This window comes from Panulirus ornatus, chromosome 41 (assembly GCF_036320965.1).
Source record: "Panulirus ornatus isolate Po-2019 chromosome 41, ASM3632096v1, whole genome shotgun sequence".
Lineage (NCBI taxonomy): Eukaryota > Metazoa > Arthropoda > Malacostraca > Decapoda > Palinuridae > Panulirus > Panulirus ornatus.
Genome location: NC_092264.1, coordinates 8,669,110 through 8,684,753, shown reverse-complemented (window position 1 = coordinate 8,684,753; position 15,644 = coordinate 8,669,110). Strand labels below are relative to the sequence as shown.

Here is a 15,644-nt window from a genome sequence, read left to right as displayed (position 1 = left end):
TCAGCTGATTGATCCGTATACATTAATGGAATATTATTGGAACCCAGCTGTTGTTTTGCTCCTACATTAAGATATATCCGGGTTATATACCTTAGAAACGTCTCAAAATAAGTGTTGCCAAAGTGTCATGAATTATTTTATTCATTAATTACGACGCCTGTTACTTGGTCTGTAAATGGTATGAAAAAATCAATATTTCATGGTAAATAGATTCCTACTTTTTTATCGTTCTTGCAGCTGTTTTGTTATCTTCAGATGTAAAGGTAGATGGCGACATCTGGAATTTTATATTGACAAATTTGCACAACCCTGCTCTAGCTATTCCTCCTGACGCACTCCTGGCCTTGTTTACTTGCGACGTAGTTCTACACAAAAGATATTAGGGGATGGCGTGTGAAATATAGCAAATATGTTGCGATTAGGACTAGAGACTATATCTAAAATGCCCTGGTACTTCCCATGGTCGGATGCCATTAAGAAAAGGGCAATTAGATATTTATTACAACGATATGTTGGCCAGTTTTTAGAAGAGAAGCTCTCATTGGATCAGCTGACAGTCGATCTGTACAATGGAACTGGAACAATAAAGGAATTAACTTTAGATGTCGGTGCATTAAACGAAGTAGCTGATCAGTTGAATCTTCCTCTCAAGTTTGTAGATGGATATATTGGTGAAATATGTGTTTCTGTTCCTTGGCATGCTCTCCTCTCTGAAAGTTGTTTTGTTGAAGTTTCAGGGCTAATGGTAACTATCGAGCCCAAACAAAGGTCAGAGGACATATCAATGGTGGATTCAATGATTGAGTCTATGAGTATGACAACTTCGATGCAGATAGCTCAGGAGTGCCTTAATCACCATGAGGAGGAAAGTGAAATGGAAGACTCTACAGAAAGAGAAGCTGGTCAAACAATTGAGGGCATTGAACACTTCGCTCAGGCAATAGAAACAGTACTTAATAGGATTAAGGTTCGTTTTCTGGATACAATAATAAGATTGGAACATACGCCAAAAGGAAGTCAGTCTGGCGTTTCCTTGGAGGTAAGAATTAAAAAAGTAGACTACTTTGATGAAGCTGGTCTAGGGAAAACTACCACATCAAGTGAAACGAACAAAGCAGGGTATGAACATCCAGCTTTTGCATCAAAGAAGTTTCACATTGAAGGTTTAACAATGTATACAGATGAGTTCCCAGCCAAAACAAAAGTAGTGGCAAAATCTGTTATTATTCCCTCGTCAGAATCAAATTCATCTCCAGAATCAAGTTCTAAAGTCTCTGGCTCGGGGTCTGGAGAGTCATTTAAAACTGCAGAAACATCTCCTAATGAAGAGAAACAGTTTGAATATAACCATGAGAAAACTGTTCGCAAACTGATTACCAGTTCAAGCATTCCTATGGAGCCAATTTTGTTTGCAAAACTTACAGGTTCACAAGAGATTAGCCTGAAATTAAAGCAAGCAGATATTATGGGGCCTAAAGTAGATTTTAGAATGAACTGTGGATCACTCATCATGTTTTTATCACCCAGGCAGATTCATTTGCTTCTAGAGCTATCAGAAGGTGTAGCATCTCCCAATAAGTTTGACTTGGATCCCAGTGCACCTGGGATTTTGAGTGGAAAGCAGAAGCCCATGGATCCAAATGACTTCAGAAAAATTGAAAATGAGCTCCTTAAAGAGCTTAGAACACAACCTGTCTCTAGTCATGCACTTAATCATCAGCAAGGCTGGTCAGTTACTCCATTAGAGGATAGTTATGATGAATTTGTTCCCATGAGTACAGGAAGTGGAGGACTTGGTAAAAATATGTCAAGCAGTCAATTGTCTGGTTGCTCTGATTTGGATGGATCATTCAGTTCAAACATGTCTGGGAGTACAGTAAAATCTGCAACAGTTGGAATGTCAGCTACACCATTTCGTTACACAGGTGTTGGGGTAATGATTGGGGATCATTCGATTGGTGGATCAGGAAGGAAAAAAAGTGAACACAGTGGCAGCAGGTTAATGGATGATCCCTCAGCAGTTGTAACTCATTTTCGTGTTCAAGTTAGTAGTGTAGCAGCTGTAATCCTTCATGAAGATGTTTTAACACCATCAGTGGAAAACTCGAACATGGTGTCAAAGGCATCAGTAGCTGAAATGCAAGCAAAATCTTTGGACTTTTTCTCAACCCTTGGGGTGCATGGGTTATCAGGCTATAGCTATAATGTCTTTCAAGAAGCTAAGAAAAAGTTTACAGAGGCATGTCAAATTAGTCACTTGAGATTTATGGCTGCTCCATTAACAGTGGAAGGGAGTGAAAAAAGCTTAGCAAACAGATGGGAGATGAGTGTAAACATGTCTTTAGGTAGTGCAGAAGTACTTGAGTGCCTTGTGGACTCCTCAGTATCACCATTAAAGGTGGAGTATTCTAGTTTACTATCTTTCAGTGAGGATGTCAAAGAACCAACTCCTGAAGCAGTTTATGGTGGGGCTGTTGAACCAAAACTCAGAGTAAGTATTTCTCAGTCTCAGAATATTACTCCTACAGGAAGGACCAGGAGAATGAGTACACCAAAATTAGATATCAAAGTCAATATGGGTGATTGCATTTCTGAGATTGACATGTCCATTGTAGACCGTATCAGTGCACTGATTAACAGACAGGAAGTGTGCACAAAAGCAGCAGAAGAAACTTTTTCTCCAGAGCTTCCACCAAGCTATATAAATAATCAGGCTTGCTTTAAGCAAACTCTAGACGATGCAACTCTTCATCCAGAGACCCGCATAAGCATTAAGATTTGTTCTACTGCTTTTACTGCAAAGCTTAGATTTCCCATACCTGATTTAAGGCCAACATCAAATATGGATCGAGTGCCATGGTGGAAAAGAAATATAAGAAAAGATATATTGTCCGTAATATTGCAAGATTTTGAGTTTGTCACCACTGTAGATCCTCATATGCCATACAGCAGTTATGAAATTCACAGTGGTGACATCCATGTGTATTTTCAAGAGAGAGAAGAGGATGCACCAGTATCACTCGTGCAGGCCAGTTCCAGCAGAGGTGCTGAGAGAGGCTTTGATCTTCCTCATGTAGTTGTAACAGTTCACCCAGTTCAGCCATGGACATCACTTGAAGATGAAGCTCCAAGACAAGAAAGCATCATGACCAAGTCTATGATGGGGTTCCTGGAAGAAGTTAGCGAGACTGAACCAAATCCTTTTAGCAGGAGAAAAGTTGCTACTCAGCAAGGCAGAGATGGTGATGCAGGAGAACTCACTATTCCAGCTGACAAGGAAGAAGTCTTAGAGTTCATAGAGAACACACTTAAAAATGTTCAGTTGCATATAGAAGTTCACCTACCAAATGTACAATTAATATTACCCTCCAAACATATTTATGAGGTGGTATACAATAGACTGGTATCTGACTTGCTGTTGTGGGAACCCTCTGCCCCTAAACCAGTGAGTCATAGTAATCGCAACCTGGGTGTTGCTCAAGGTGGACTAGACTTAGCTTCAGTATTTATGAATGAAAGTATCTACCAAAGTGCAACACAATTCACCATGTGCGTGTCAGCCAATGTTGCTGGAAGTGACAGTGAGGAGGAGGGAGAGTCTCAGTTCTTTTCAGTGTATGAGCACAAAGCTAGGCAAAGATTAAAACAGCAGCAGCAACAGCAGCAGCAGCATGAATCTAATAAGAACAAAAAACAAACATCTTTGGCTTTTAAACTCACAATGGGTCATGCTGTGGCTAGCATACGAACACCATATAGAGATGCAAAAAACAATGTACTACCTGGACAACATGGGGAGGTTATGTTAGTTATTGATCAAGGCACAATTTTTGCTGCAACAGGTTACCAGGGCAATCCAGACTTGGGATATACATGCATTTGGGCTGACAAAGGTCACATATACCACAAAGCAGCAAATATTACTCCAGATCATCCAGTAATGCTTGATCCTGAAACTCCACTTTCTACCTCACGATTAGATGCAATTCTATATCCCAATGATACTGGAGTAATTACAAAATTAGGTGCAGGAGTCAATAAGTGTGATGATTGTCAAGATCAAATCACTTTGGCATTAAAAATGGACTTTGACTTGACTCGCAACCTAAAAACTATCATCTTGGCAGGCTGTGTAAGAGGAGCCACACTTCGCCATTATATGTCTGCTGGCCCAGAGAGCTGGGTTACTCAACTTGGGGATATGTTTGATGTCCAAGACTATCCCATTGCAGGTTATGTGCTTCCAGATGTGGTTACAGAGATGAATTTTCATCTTTGGGGTTGTGCTTTAGATTATCGTCCTCTTCATCTCCCATTACGAGCAATATTGACAGTGGATGCATGCTCTATATCTAGCAATTTAACCATTTCCAGTGATGCAAATGTTTTACACTTCATTATTGAAGATGCAGCTCTCTTTTTATCTGACAAACTGTCTTTGCACACTGTTGACTTAAAGAAGAATTATGTATGTGTAGCTGATTTAGGGGTGTTTGAATTATGCCTGAGAATGGTAGAGGATCTTAAGGAGAAAAAACCAAAAATTGATTTAATGGCTTCCAATAATGTAATTCATATTCGCACATGTGCTGACTCTTGCAAAGCATTACTGGAGCTCTTGATCTACCTTGCCAGTGATGGTGATCTGACTAAAGAGGCATTACTGACAACAGCCACAACAGCAGCTCCCACTGGCTCCTATGTTATAAGTACTGCATCTTCTCCAGCAAGTGAATGTGCTACAATGAAACCATCAGAAACACAGGAGACTATCTTCAACCCACGTTTGAGAGAAAATGAGTCTCAGCAGCTTGAGATGGTCAGAGGTATGATGGATGATGCCATGATTGAGTCAACGCCATCAACCTCATCTTGTGAAGATGATGAAAATGACCCTTCTTTATATTTAAAGAAAGGGGTGGAAATATTTTTCTTCCCAGATGATAACATGAAGCAGAAAATGGCTCCATTGACTAATGTTTCAAAAGAGATACCAAAGCAAGAAGAGACTGGTAATGAAACTGAACTTACCGATACAGAATATGCTTTGAAGGAGGCTTTAAAGGAACAGCTGGATAACCCCTTTGAGGAATGTAGTTCAGGCACTGATGAGGAGTTCTGTATACTTGATGATGCACCTGGCACTGGCATTAAATCCCCATCTGGTGAGCCTCAAGTGCGTCTCTTAACTCAGGATCCCATCATTATTATTGATAACCATTTCACAGTTCCTCTTGGTAAAATGGACCAGCTCAGAGCACCAAAACACTTTCCCTCAGCATTACTGAAGTACACACTTCAAGAGTTGACCGTAGTTTGGCATATGTATGGGGGTTCTGACTTTAAGGCACAATCTCAAAGCACCTCAACACAAACACGTCGTGTTACTATCAGTGACTCTAATGGCAATACCGATTCTGTATGTGGAAACTATTCACCTAATGTGCCTTTACCTCAGATGACTTATATACCTGTAGAGCCTTCTGTAACAGTTAAATCTGGTGAAGTTCGTTATTCATCAGGTCATACATCACCTACAACCTTCAAGAAATCTCCACCTCATAGTCCACAGCAACGGACTCACATGGTTTGGCAAGCCATTGGTGGTCCAGGTCGGAAACATGACACTCTTTTAGAATTACAACTAAGCAAAGTTCGCTTCCAGCATGAGATATACCCTGAAACTGCTCAACAAGCATCTAGAAATGTTCTTCTTATTCATGATGTAGAAATACGTGATAGGCTCACGTCTTCCAAGATTAACAAATTCTTGTACCAGTTCTCCTCAGAAACATGTCCTCGTCAGGCCCATGCAAACATGGTTCAGGTGAAAGCTCTCACCACAAGGCCTGATGGACAGCATGGTCCACAGGAAACTAGTCTCAAGATATCCCTACAACCCATTAGGCTTCATGTAGATCAAGATGCACTTCTTTTTCTTTTTCAGTTCTTTGAAGAGCTCCTGGCTTCTGATAAAGATGGAGAAGTTGGAGAAGAAGAACGACCACAGTCAACTACCCAAGTTCAAGCACCCATAATGACTGTAAATCTCAATCAAGCTGCTCAACTTAGTGTTACAGATAATCAACAACTTCTTGTTAACCTAGAGGAAAAATCACCTTTGTCAGATACTGAAGAAAAATGCAGTAAGGCTGATGACAGTGCCCCTCCTTACTTCAAATCGTTTGTTTTTTCTCCGGATGTACCAATCAGGATTGATTACCATGGCAAACATGTTGATATTCATTCTCAGTATGGACCTATAGCAGGATTGATAATTGGATTAGGACAGCTTAATCAGTCTGAATTGACCTTAAAGAGTATTGTTCATAAATCAGGCCTCCTAGGAGTAGACAGATTAATCCAGTATATTACTAATGAATGGGTTAATGATATTCGACAGAATCAACTCCCGTCTGTTCTAGGAGGTGTTGGTCCAATGCACTCTGTAAGCAAATTAGTTGGAGGTGTGCGAGACTTGTTTTTGTTGCCTATTGAACAGTACCAGAAAGATGGAAGACTAGTACGTGGTATTCAGCGTGGAACATCAGCCTTCACTACCTCATCAGCACATGCAGCTCTTGATTTAACTGGACGTTTTGTTGGATTCATTCAGTCAGCTGCTGAGACTATGTATGACATGGTATCTTCTGGTCCCAGTGTGCGACATAGATATAGGTTACGTGGTGGTCAGCCCCAAGATATCCGTGAGGGAATCACCACAGCATATGGAGTTGTTAGAGAAGGTATTGAAGAGACTGCCTCAGCTATTGTGCAAGCAGCATCACAAGAACACCAGCATAAAGGGGTGTCAGGAGCCATAGGAGGAGTACTACGACAAATTCCACCCACAGTTGTGCAACCAATCATCTTGGCATCGGAAGCAGCTGGCACTGTGATTGGTGGGATGAAAAACCAACTAGTACCTGATGCTCGTAGGGAAGCAGCAGATAAATGGAAAGCATAAATAAACGGTACAAGTATAATTTAGAAGTGATGATGTTCTTATCAAAAGCCTTTTACATCATCCGCATTTACAGTACAGGGTTTAAACTAATTGTATCTGTGATCGCTGCACTTCACTACAACTTTTAGTTAATTCTCTGAGATATGTGAAATGCATGTGATGGCAAACTTGTTTACAGGATATCCCTAAGTGGGAAACATGCAGATTGTGCCTCACTTTGTTGTAGTGAAGTTGTAGATTATTTGAAATTTATGTTCATTGTGATAGTGTGGGTATGTAACAGTGAGCGAATTTCTTGCATAATTTAGTTATAAGTTATGAGCAAATCAGCGAATGTTTTTTTTTTTAATTGTTGCAATGATTGTTGCACAAGATTGAATTTTTGATGCTATATAGTCTGCAGTAATAACTTGCCTTTATTCCAATGTTCTGTTTTGCCAAGCCTGGTTAAAATGCTATAGAAATGCTTTAATCACTCAACATTTTATGATATCAGTTATAGAATTTTGTTTAACAATAGTGCACAGAATAAATACCTGTACTTGCAATTATGGTGCTGCAATGATTATACAAGATTATAGGTTCTCTTGCAAGAATATATGGGGCACTTTACCTGAAACTGAAGGTAATCTAAGAACTGCAGAAGAGGATTTTTGGTTAGAAGAATCATAATTAGCCAAAGATAGTGGCTCTAAACACTGTTGGATAGAAGATTCACCACCATCTACAGATGATTGCTTGCTAGCATTGTACAAGACTGAAAATATGTTGATCTGAATTACTTATGAAGTATGGAATTACATGCTGCCTGTTCTAATTCCTAATCAAGTGAGTTTTCACTAAATTTTACAACTGAATTGTTCAGGAAAACACTTGAGTATATGTATTACATGTTTAGACTGTAAAGATTTTTGTGTTTAGTGCTTTTGTTAAGGTGCAATTTTGTCATTCATTTAAGAATATTACTATATCTTCCACAGAGCTAAATAGCTAGAATGTCTCAGCATTTGGTACATCGTACAGCACAACGTTTGGTATCCAACCATGGTTGTGCATGTTGGAGCCAAAGGTTATTTGGATGGGGTTTGTTTGCTTCACCTGCTCAATGGTAAATAGCATTAATATTTGAAGTTGTACATATTACTTACAATTAATGTATTGATAATTAACATTTTCAAAGAAGATACAGGTACAACATCAAAACTATGGAAAGCTTGGGACTTAGACATTGCAGGATATTTTCTTTTTTTCTGGATTTCTGAATGTATTTAATCATTAAACTTTAATAATATATCCATCATTCATCCCTGTATGTGCAAAAAAAAAAGTCCTTTATGAAGTAATAAATTAGCACTTGAAAGTAAGAAAAAATGCTCAAAAAGATATGTAAATACTTGTGTTGGCCTTCTGTACTGCTGAGTTAAGAGCAGATCAAGGTGTTTATGACACAGTAAAAAAGATATGTAAATACCTGTGTTGGTCTTTTGTACTACTGAGTTAGCAGTTAGCAGATGTTTTTCCTTTGTTGCTATGGAAGTTGATTTCATTCCTTATACACAGACACAGCAGTGATGGTAAATAATATGAATATATTTTAAAAATTTCATTGGACACAATGAAATTGTTGTGTGATAAGGAGAAGGGTTGGCAGATGTGAGGAGTATACTGAGGGCTTTGTTTCTTTCTTGAACTTGGTTTCACATTCTACTCTTGCTTCACACAAAGCATAGCACTGGTGGTGATAAGCATACATATAATTAGAATGATTGAACTGCAACCACAAATAATAAATCTGAGGGAGTGACAGGCACCTGTGTTTTTTTTTTTTTTTCCTCTTGAAATATCCTTGCTCTTTATTTTTCTCTATAACTAAACCCATCCATCACCCAAGGATTACAAAAAGAAAAATAAAGGTGCAGTTGTTACAAATTTCATCTGTATGAAGAAAGACCAAGTAAAGGGTATTACGGTAAGCCTTCCATTGTGGCCTCCCTGTTCTTGCACAATACTGTTAAAATCACTCTCAAAGTCATTCATTTCTTCACATTTCTCATGTTACCCTCCTTATCTTTTTCATCTAAGGATCTATTTTTTTTTATTATACTTTATTACTGTCTCCTGCGTTAGCGAGGTAGCACAAGGAAATAGACGAAAGAATGGCCCAGCCCACCCACCCACATACTCATGTATATACATAAACGCCCACACACACACATATACATACCTATATTGTGCGCAGGAGGGTGGATGTGCTGGAAATGAGATGTTTGAGGACAATGTGTGGTGTGAGGTGGTTTGATCAAGTAAGTATTGTAAGGGTAAGAGAGATGTGTGGAAATAAAAAGAGTGTGGTTGAGAGAGCAGAAGAGGGTGTTTTGAAATGGTTTGGGCACATGGAGAGAATGAGTGAGGAAAGATTGACCAAGAGGATATATGTGTCGGAGGTGGAGGGAACGAGGAGAAGTGGGAGACCAAATTGGAGGTGGAAAGATGGAGTGAAAAAGATTTTGGGTGATCGGGGCCTGAACATGCAGGAAGGTGAAAGGCGGGCAAGGAATAGAGTGAATTGGATCGATGTGGTATACTGGGGTTGACGTGCTGTCAGTGGATTGAATCAGGGCATGTGAAGCGTCTGGGGTAAACCATGGAAAGTTGTGTGGGGCCTGGATGTGGAAAGGGAGCTGTGGTTTCGGGCATTATTGCATGACAGCTAGAGACTGAGTGTGAACGAATGGGGCCTTTGTTATCTTTTCCTAGCGCTACCTCGCACGCATGAGGGGGGAGGGGGATGGTATTCCATGTGTGGCGAGGTGGCGATGGGAATGAATAAAGGCAGACAGTGTGAATTGTGTGCATGGGTATATGTGTATGTGTCTGTTTGTGTATATATATGTGTACATTGAGATGTATAGGTATGTATATTTGTGTGTGTGGACGTGTATGTATATACATGTGTATGGGGGTGGGTTGGGCCATTTCTTTCGTCTGTTTCCTTGCGCTACCTCGCAAACGCGGGAGACAGCGACAAAGCAAAATAAATAAATAAATATATTTCAATGTATACATACACAGACATATACATATATATACATGTACATATACTTGCTGCCTTCATCCATTCCCATTGCCACCCAGCCACACATCAAATGGCACCTCCCTCCCCCCATGTGCATGTGAATTAGTGCTAGGAGCCACATTCTGTCACACTCAGTCTCTAGCTGTCATACATAATGCACCGAAACCACAGCAAGGATCTACAGTACATATTTTCCACAGGGTCACCATGTATGCTCAACCTGCAGATTAATAGACAAGCAACTATAATCATATTTGCACAAGTACTGAGGATAACAGAATTTTTTCCAGTTTCTTCCTGTTGGCTGAAGAGATCTCTTTAGAGTACTAATGGCACAATGAGTCATCAAGATATTTAAAGAGAGGTGGAAAAGTTAAATTGTCTCATGATTATGGGAGACCTCCTCTACAGGAATATCTGATGATAGGAGCAGCTTGAAGGTTAACAATTACAGTAAAAAAAAAATCTGGATTGCTGTGCATATAGCAAGTTTGGTGGGAGACATCATACCAGTATCACATTATGTGGCTCTTTTTTTTTTTGTATACAGTACTAGGTATAAGCACAATATCACAGTACTCATAAAATGAACAGGAACAAGGTGATGCATAAAATGAATTACATTGTCAAAATCTTGACAAACTTTTCAAGATATCTAAGAATATCTGGAATTGTGATGTTGTACCTGTATATCCTTTTCTGTACTTTTGTATAATGTAACTGCATTCTTTAGTAAAGCCTGGGAATACCACAAAGTTTACTCGAGTTATTGTGCTTGTACATTTGAGTTGTAACCAAACCAGCACAACACAATCTAGTTAGATAAGGTCAGAGGTAGTTTATTTTCTTAAGTAACATTTTCATTTTGTTTGAGTAAGATTTATTGACACCAAAATCAAGGGTAGCAAGTTTTGTAGCCTCAGTTACTCTTGTTAATACAACTTAGAAGTGTTCTTTCTAGTGTTGATGCAATGTATTTTCTTAGAATTGATGCAATATATTTTCTTGGAATAACATTTTCACTGCAATACTATGATGGACTAGCACACAACAGGTAATAAACTTTCGTTTTTTTTTTTTTTCTATTTGTCATTTCTGTCTTATCCAAGTAATTTACTTATTTCAGTGGTTTCTTCATTTCCAGTCTTATCCAACAACCTTACTTATTTCCTATGGATATAATGAAATAACCATCAGTCTCATATCTTGTGCAAGTTGATGGCAACTTCTCAACCATTTCCAACTGGTACCTGAACTTGGCACAATAGGATGAAGTAGTCAGTAGAAGCCTCTGCAAACACTACGCTAGAGTTACCCTCTGCCAGTGGCCTGTTAAGGGTGAGGCACTAAAGGCTAAGAAGTGGCACTGAAGTTCACTAATTATGGAGACCTTATTGCCATGGCCACCCCCTTAAGGGAATTCCATTTGGAACAGGCATTAGAGATTTTTTTTTTTTTTTTTATACTTTGTCGCTGTCTCCCGCGTTTGCGAGGTAGCGCAAGGAAACAGACGAAAGAAATGGCCCAACCCCCCCCCCCCCATACACATGTACATACACACGTCCACACACGCAAATATACATACCTACACAGCTTTCCATGGTTTACCCCAGACGCTTCACATGCCTTGCTTCAATCCACTGACAGCACGTCAACCCCTGTATACCACATGACTCCAATTCACTCTATTTCTTGCCCTCCTTTCACCCTCCTGCATGTTCAGGCCCCGATCACACAAAATCTTTTTCACTCCATCTTTCCACCTCCAATTTGGTCTCCCTCTTCTCCTCGTTCCCTCCACCTCCGACACATATATCCTCTTGGTCAATCTCTCCTCACTCATTCTCTCCATGTGCCCAAACCATTTCAAAACACCCTCTTCTGCTCTCTCAACCACGCTCTTTTTATTTCCACACATCTCTCTTACCCTTACGTTACTTACTCGATCAAACCACCTCACACCACACATTGTCCTCAAACATCTCATTTCCAGCACATCCATCCTCCTGCGCACATCTCTATCCATAGCCCACGCCTCGCAACCATACAACATTGTTGGAACCACTATTCCCTCAAACATACCCATTTTTGCTTTCCGAGATAATGTTCTCGACTTCCACACATTTTTCAAGGCTCCCAAAATTTTCGCCCCCTCCCCCACCCTATGATCCACTTCCGCTTCCATGGTTCCATCCGCTGACAGATCCACTCCCAGATATCTAAAACACTTCACTTCCTCCAGTTTTTCTCCATTCAAACTCACCTCCCAATTGACTTGACCCTCACCCCTACTGTACCTAATAACCTTGCTCTTATTCACATTTACTCTCAACTTTCTTCTTCCACACACTTTACCAAACTCAGTCACCAGCTTCTGCAGTTTCTCACATGAATCAGCCACCAGCGCTGTATCATCAGCGAACAACAACTGACTCACTTCCCAAGCTCTCTCATCCCCAACAGACTTCATGCTTGCCCCTCTTTCCAGGACTCTTGCATTTACCTCCCTTACAACCCCATCCATAAACAAATTAAACAACCATGGAGACATCACACACCCCTGCCGCAAACCTACATTCACTGAGAACCAATCACTTTCCTCTCTTCCTACACGTACACATGCCTTACATCCTCGATAAAAACTTTTCACTGCTTCTAACAACTTGCCTCCCACACCATATATTCTTAATACCTTCCACAGAGCATCTCTATCAACTCTATCATATGCCTTCTCCAGATCCATAAATGCTACATACAAATCCATTTGCTTTTCTAAGTATTTCTCACATACATTCTTCAAAGCAAACACCTGATCCACACATCCTCTACCACTTCTGAAACCGCACTGCTCTTCCCCAATCTGATGCTCTGTACATGCCTTCACCCTCTCAATCAATACCCTCCCATATAATTTACCAGGAATACTCAACAAACTTATACCTCTGTAATTTGAGCACTCACTCTTATCCCCTTTGCCTTTGTACAATGGCACTATGCACGCATTCCGCCAATCCTCAGGCACCTCACCATGAGTCATACATACATTAAATAACCTTACCAACCAGTCAACAATACAGTCACCCCCTTTTTTAATAAATTCCACTGCAATACCATCCAAACCTGCTGCCTTGCCGGCTTTCATCTTCCGCAAAGCTTTTACTACCTCTTCTCTGTTTACCAAATCATTTTCCCTAACCCTCTCACTTTGCACACCACCTCGACCAAAACACCCTATATCTGCCACTCTGTCATCAGACACATTCAACAAACCTTCAAAATACTCATTCCATCTCCTTCTCACATCACCGCTACTTGTTATCACCTCCCCATTTACGCCCTTCACTGAAGTTCCCATTTGCTCCCTTGTCTTACGCACCCTATTTACCTCCTTCCAGAACATCTTTAGAGATTAGAGATATAGATAGATAAGTAGTGGAGTTGCCATAATAACCATGAAACATATACATGAAAAAAGCTCATCATAATTTGCTACCCCTAGTGACCACTTCTTGTGCTGTCTTACTCAAGTTTTACAACTTATTTAAAACTCTTGAAGTTGAAATTGTATTACAGATGCAGTAAAAGTGTTAGGACAAGTAATACAAACTCCCTCGGAGTGAACAGTAGGGACAGTGATGTTGAAAAAGTGGATAAAATATCTGGAGATTTACTATGTAAATGTTTTTACCACTCCTCCACCACTAACTGGGACCAGTTACATTCTAAGATGGTTTTAGTTTCTTTTTGCACTGTTTTGTAGTATTTTCTGTCATACTGCATACAGAGGTGATTTGCAAGGCTTTATGCCAGGGTTTTCATTATATTTGATTTTTTATGTAATAAACACATCCAAAGATTATTAGTCAAGATATTTTGTTTGCATGGTGATTGAAAAACATTTGTAAGCAGCTTTATTCCCTTAAAAGGATTTTAGAAGGGTTCCTGTATTATCATAAAGTTAATTGTTTATTCAAAAAATTTCCATAGGTCTTAATTCATTGTTTCTATATATTATGTGATATTCTGCAGGATTCATACTTCAAAATGTCTTGGTCTGCAACAAAGAAATGTTGCAAATGTTTTTGATCGCCACAGCAAGTTGTTGCAGAGGGAAAGGGCAGCTAGAAATCCTGATGTTGCTGTTTATGATTATCTTAAAGATGAGGTAGGAATTGATTTCTCAAATGTTGGCTACACTAAAAAAAACTTATGCTTATTCACTATTTCCTGCAGTTTGAGTCAGCACCAGGGCCAGAACAAAGAATGGCCCTCTTTGCTCACAACCACTAATTTTCAAACATGATTCACTGAAAGCAGAGTCCCCTGTCCTCAGTCAAGCTCCAAACACTTTTCTGAGGTTTACCACTCTCCATGACCTGGTTCAGCCCTTTGACTGCATGTTGACCCTTGTATATCACATCACTCCACTATGCTCTCTTTTCTTTATATATCTTCCACCTTCCTGCATATCAGGCCCCAATAACTCAAAGCATCTTTCTCTCCATCCTACCAACTTATTTTTGGTCTCCCCCTCATCTTTAGCCCTCCCCCATACCATACCATACACTTAGTCATTTATCTTCACTCATCCTCTCATAGTGAAAGTAATGATAGTGATAATAATAATTATTGTTTTTGAAACAGCTATTTAGAATGGTTAACAGCAAATGAATAATAATTATTATTTTTGAAACTTATATAGAAGGGTTAATAGCCTCCTTCTGCCCTTTTAGTTATCTTTTACACATAGGAGGTACATGCATAGTATTCTTTCTCCCCTATCCATTGGGATGATAATAATAATGATTATACAGTTGTGCGGAGGAGGGTGGATGTGCTGGAAATGAGATGTTTGAGGACAATATGTGGTGTGGGGTGGTTTGATCGAGTAAGTAATGAAAGGGTAAGAGAGATGTGTGGTAATAAAAGGAGTGTGGTAGAGATAGCAGAAGAGGGTGTTTTGAAGTGGTTTGGTCACATGGAGAGAATGAGTGAGGAAAGATTGACAAAAGAGGATATATGTGTGTCAGAGGTGGAGGTAACGAGGAGAAGTGGGAGACCAAATTGGAGGTGGAAAGATGGGGTGAAAAAGATTTTAAGTGATCAGGGCCTGAACATGCAGGAGGGTGAAAGGCATGCAAGGAATAGAGTGAATTGGAATGATGTGGTATACCAGGGTCGACGTGCTGTCAATGGATTGAACCAGGGCATGTGAAGCGTCTGGGGTAAAGCATGGAAAGTTTTGTGGGGCCTGGATGTGGAAAGGGAGCTGTGGTTTCGGTGCATTATACATGACAGCTGGAGACTGAGTGTGAATGAATGTGGCCTTTGTTGTCTTTTCTTAGCACTACCTTGTACACATGCAGGGGGAGGGGGTTGTCATTTCATGTGTGGCAGGGTGGAAACGGGAATGAATAAGGGCAGACTATGAATTATGTACAAGTGTATATATGTTTATTTCTGTGTGTGTATATATATATAGTTGAGATGTATATGTATGTATATTTGCGTGTGTGGACATGTATGTATATACATGTGTATGTGGGTGGGTTGGGCCTTTCTTTCGTCTATTTCCTTGCACTACCTCGCTAACTCGGGAGA

At 39.8% G+C, this 15,644-nt stretch overlaps 2 protein-coding genes across 2 annotated transcripts in view; both read left to right on the top strand.

The window, feature by feature from the left end:
- The window catches only part of LOC139761663 (arginine-hydroxylase NDUFAF5, mitochondrial-like), a 68,748-nt gene that overhangs the window by 300 nt on the left and 52,804 nt on the right, over positions 1 to 15,644 (top strand). The window contains 2 exon segments of the mRNA XM_071685980.1: positions 7,948 to 8,075; positions 14,073 to 14,208. Coding sequence (XP_071542081.1) covers positions 7,963 to 8,075; positions 14,073 to 14,208 — 249 coding nt within the window. The 5' untranslated portion in view covers positions 7,948 to 7,962.
- Positions 326 to 6,972, top strand: Atg2 (Autophagy-related 2). The gene has a single exon (XM_071685975.1). It carries the CDS (start codon positions 410 to 412, stop codon positions 6,965 to 6,967), a length of 6,558 nt encoding a protein of 2,185 aa, XP_071542076.1. The 5' UTR covers positions 326 to 409; the 3' UTR covers positions 6,968 to 6,972.

Bases quoted from the DNA above. Each gene is read 5' to 3' on its own strand.
- Atg2 (XM_071685975.1), top strand. From the start codon at position 410: ATGTTGCGATTAGGACTAGAGACTATATCTAAAATGCCCTGGTACTTC.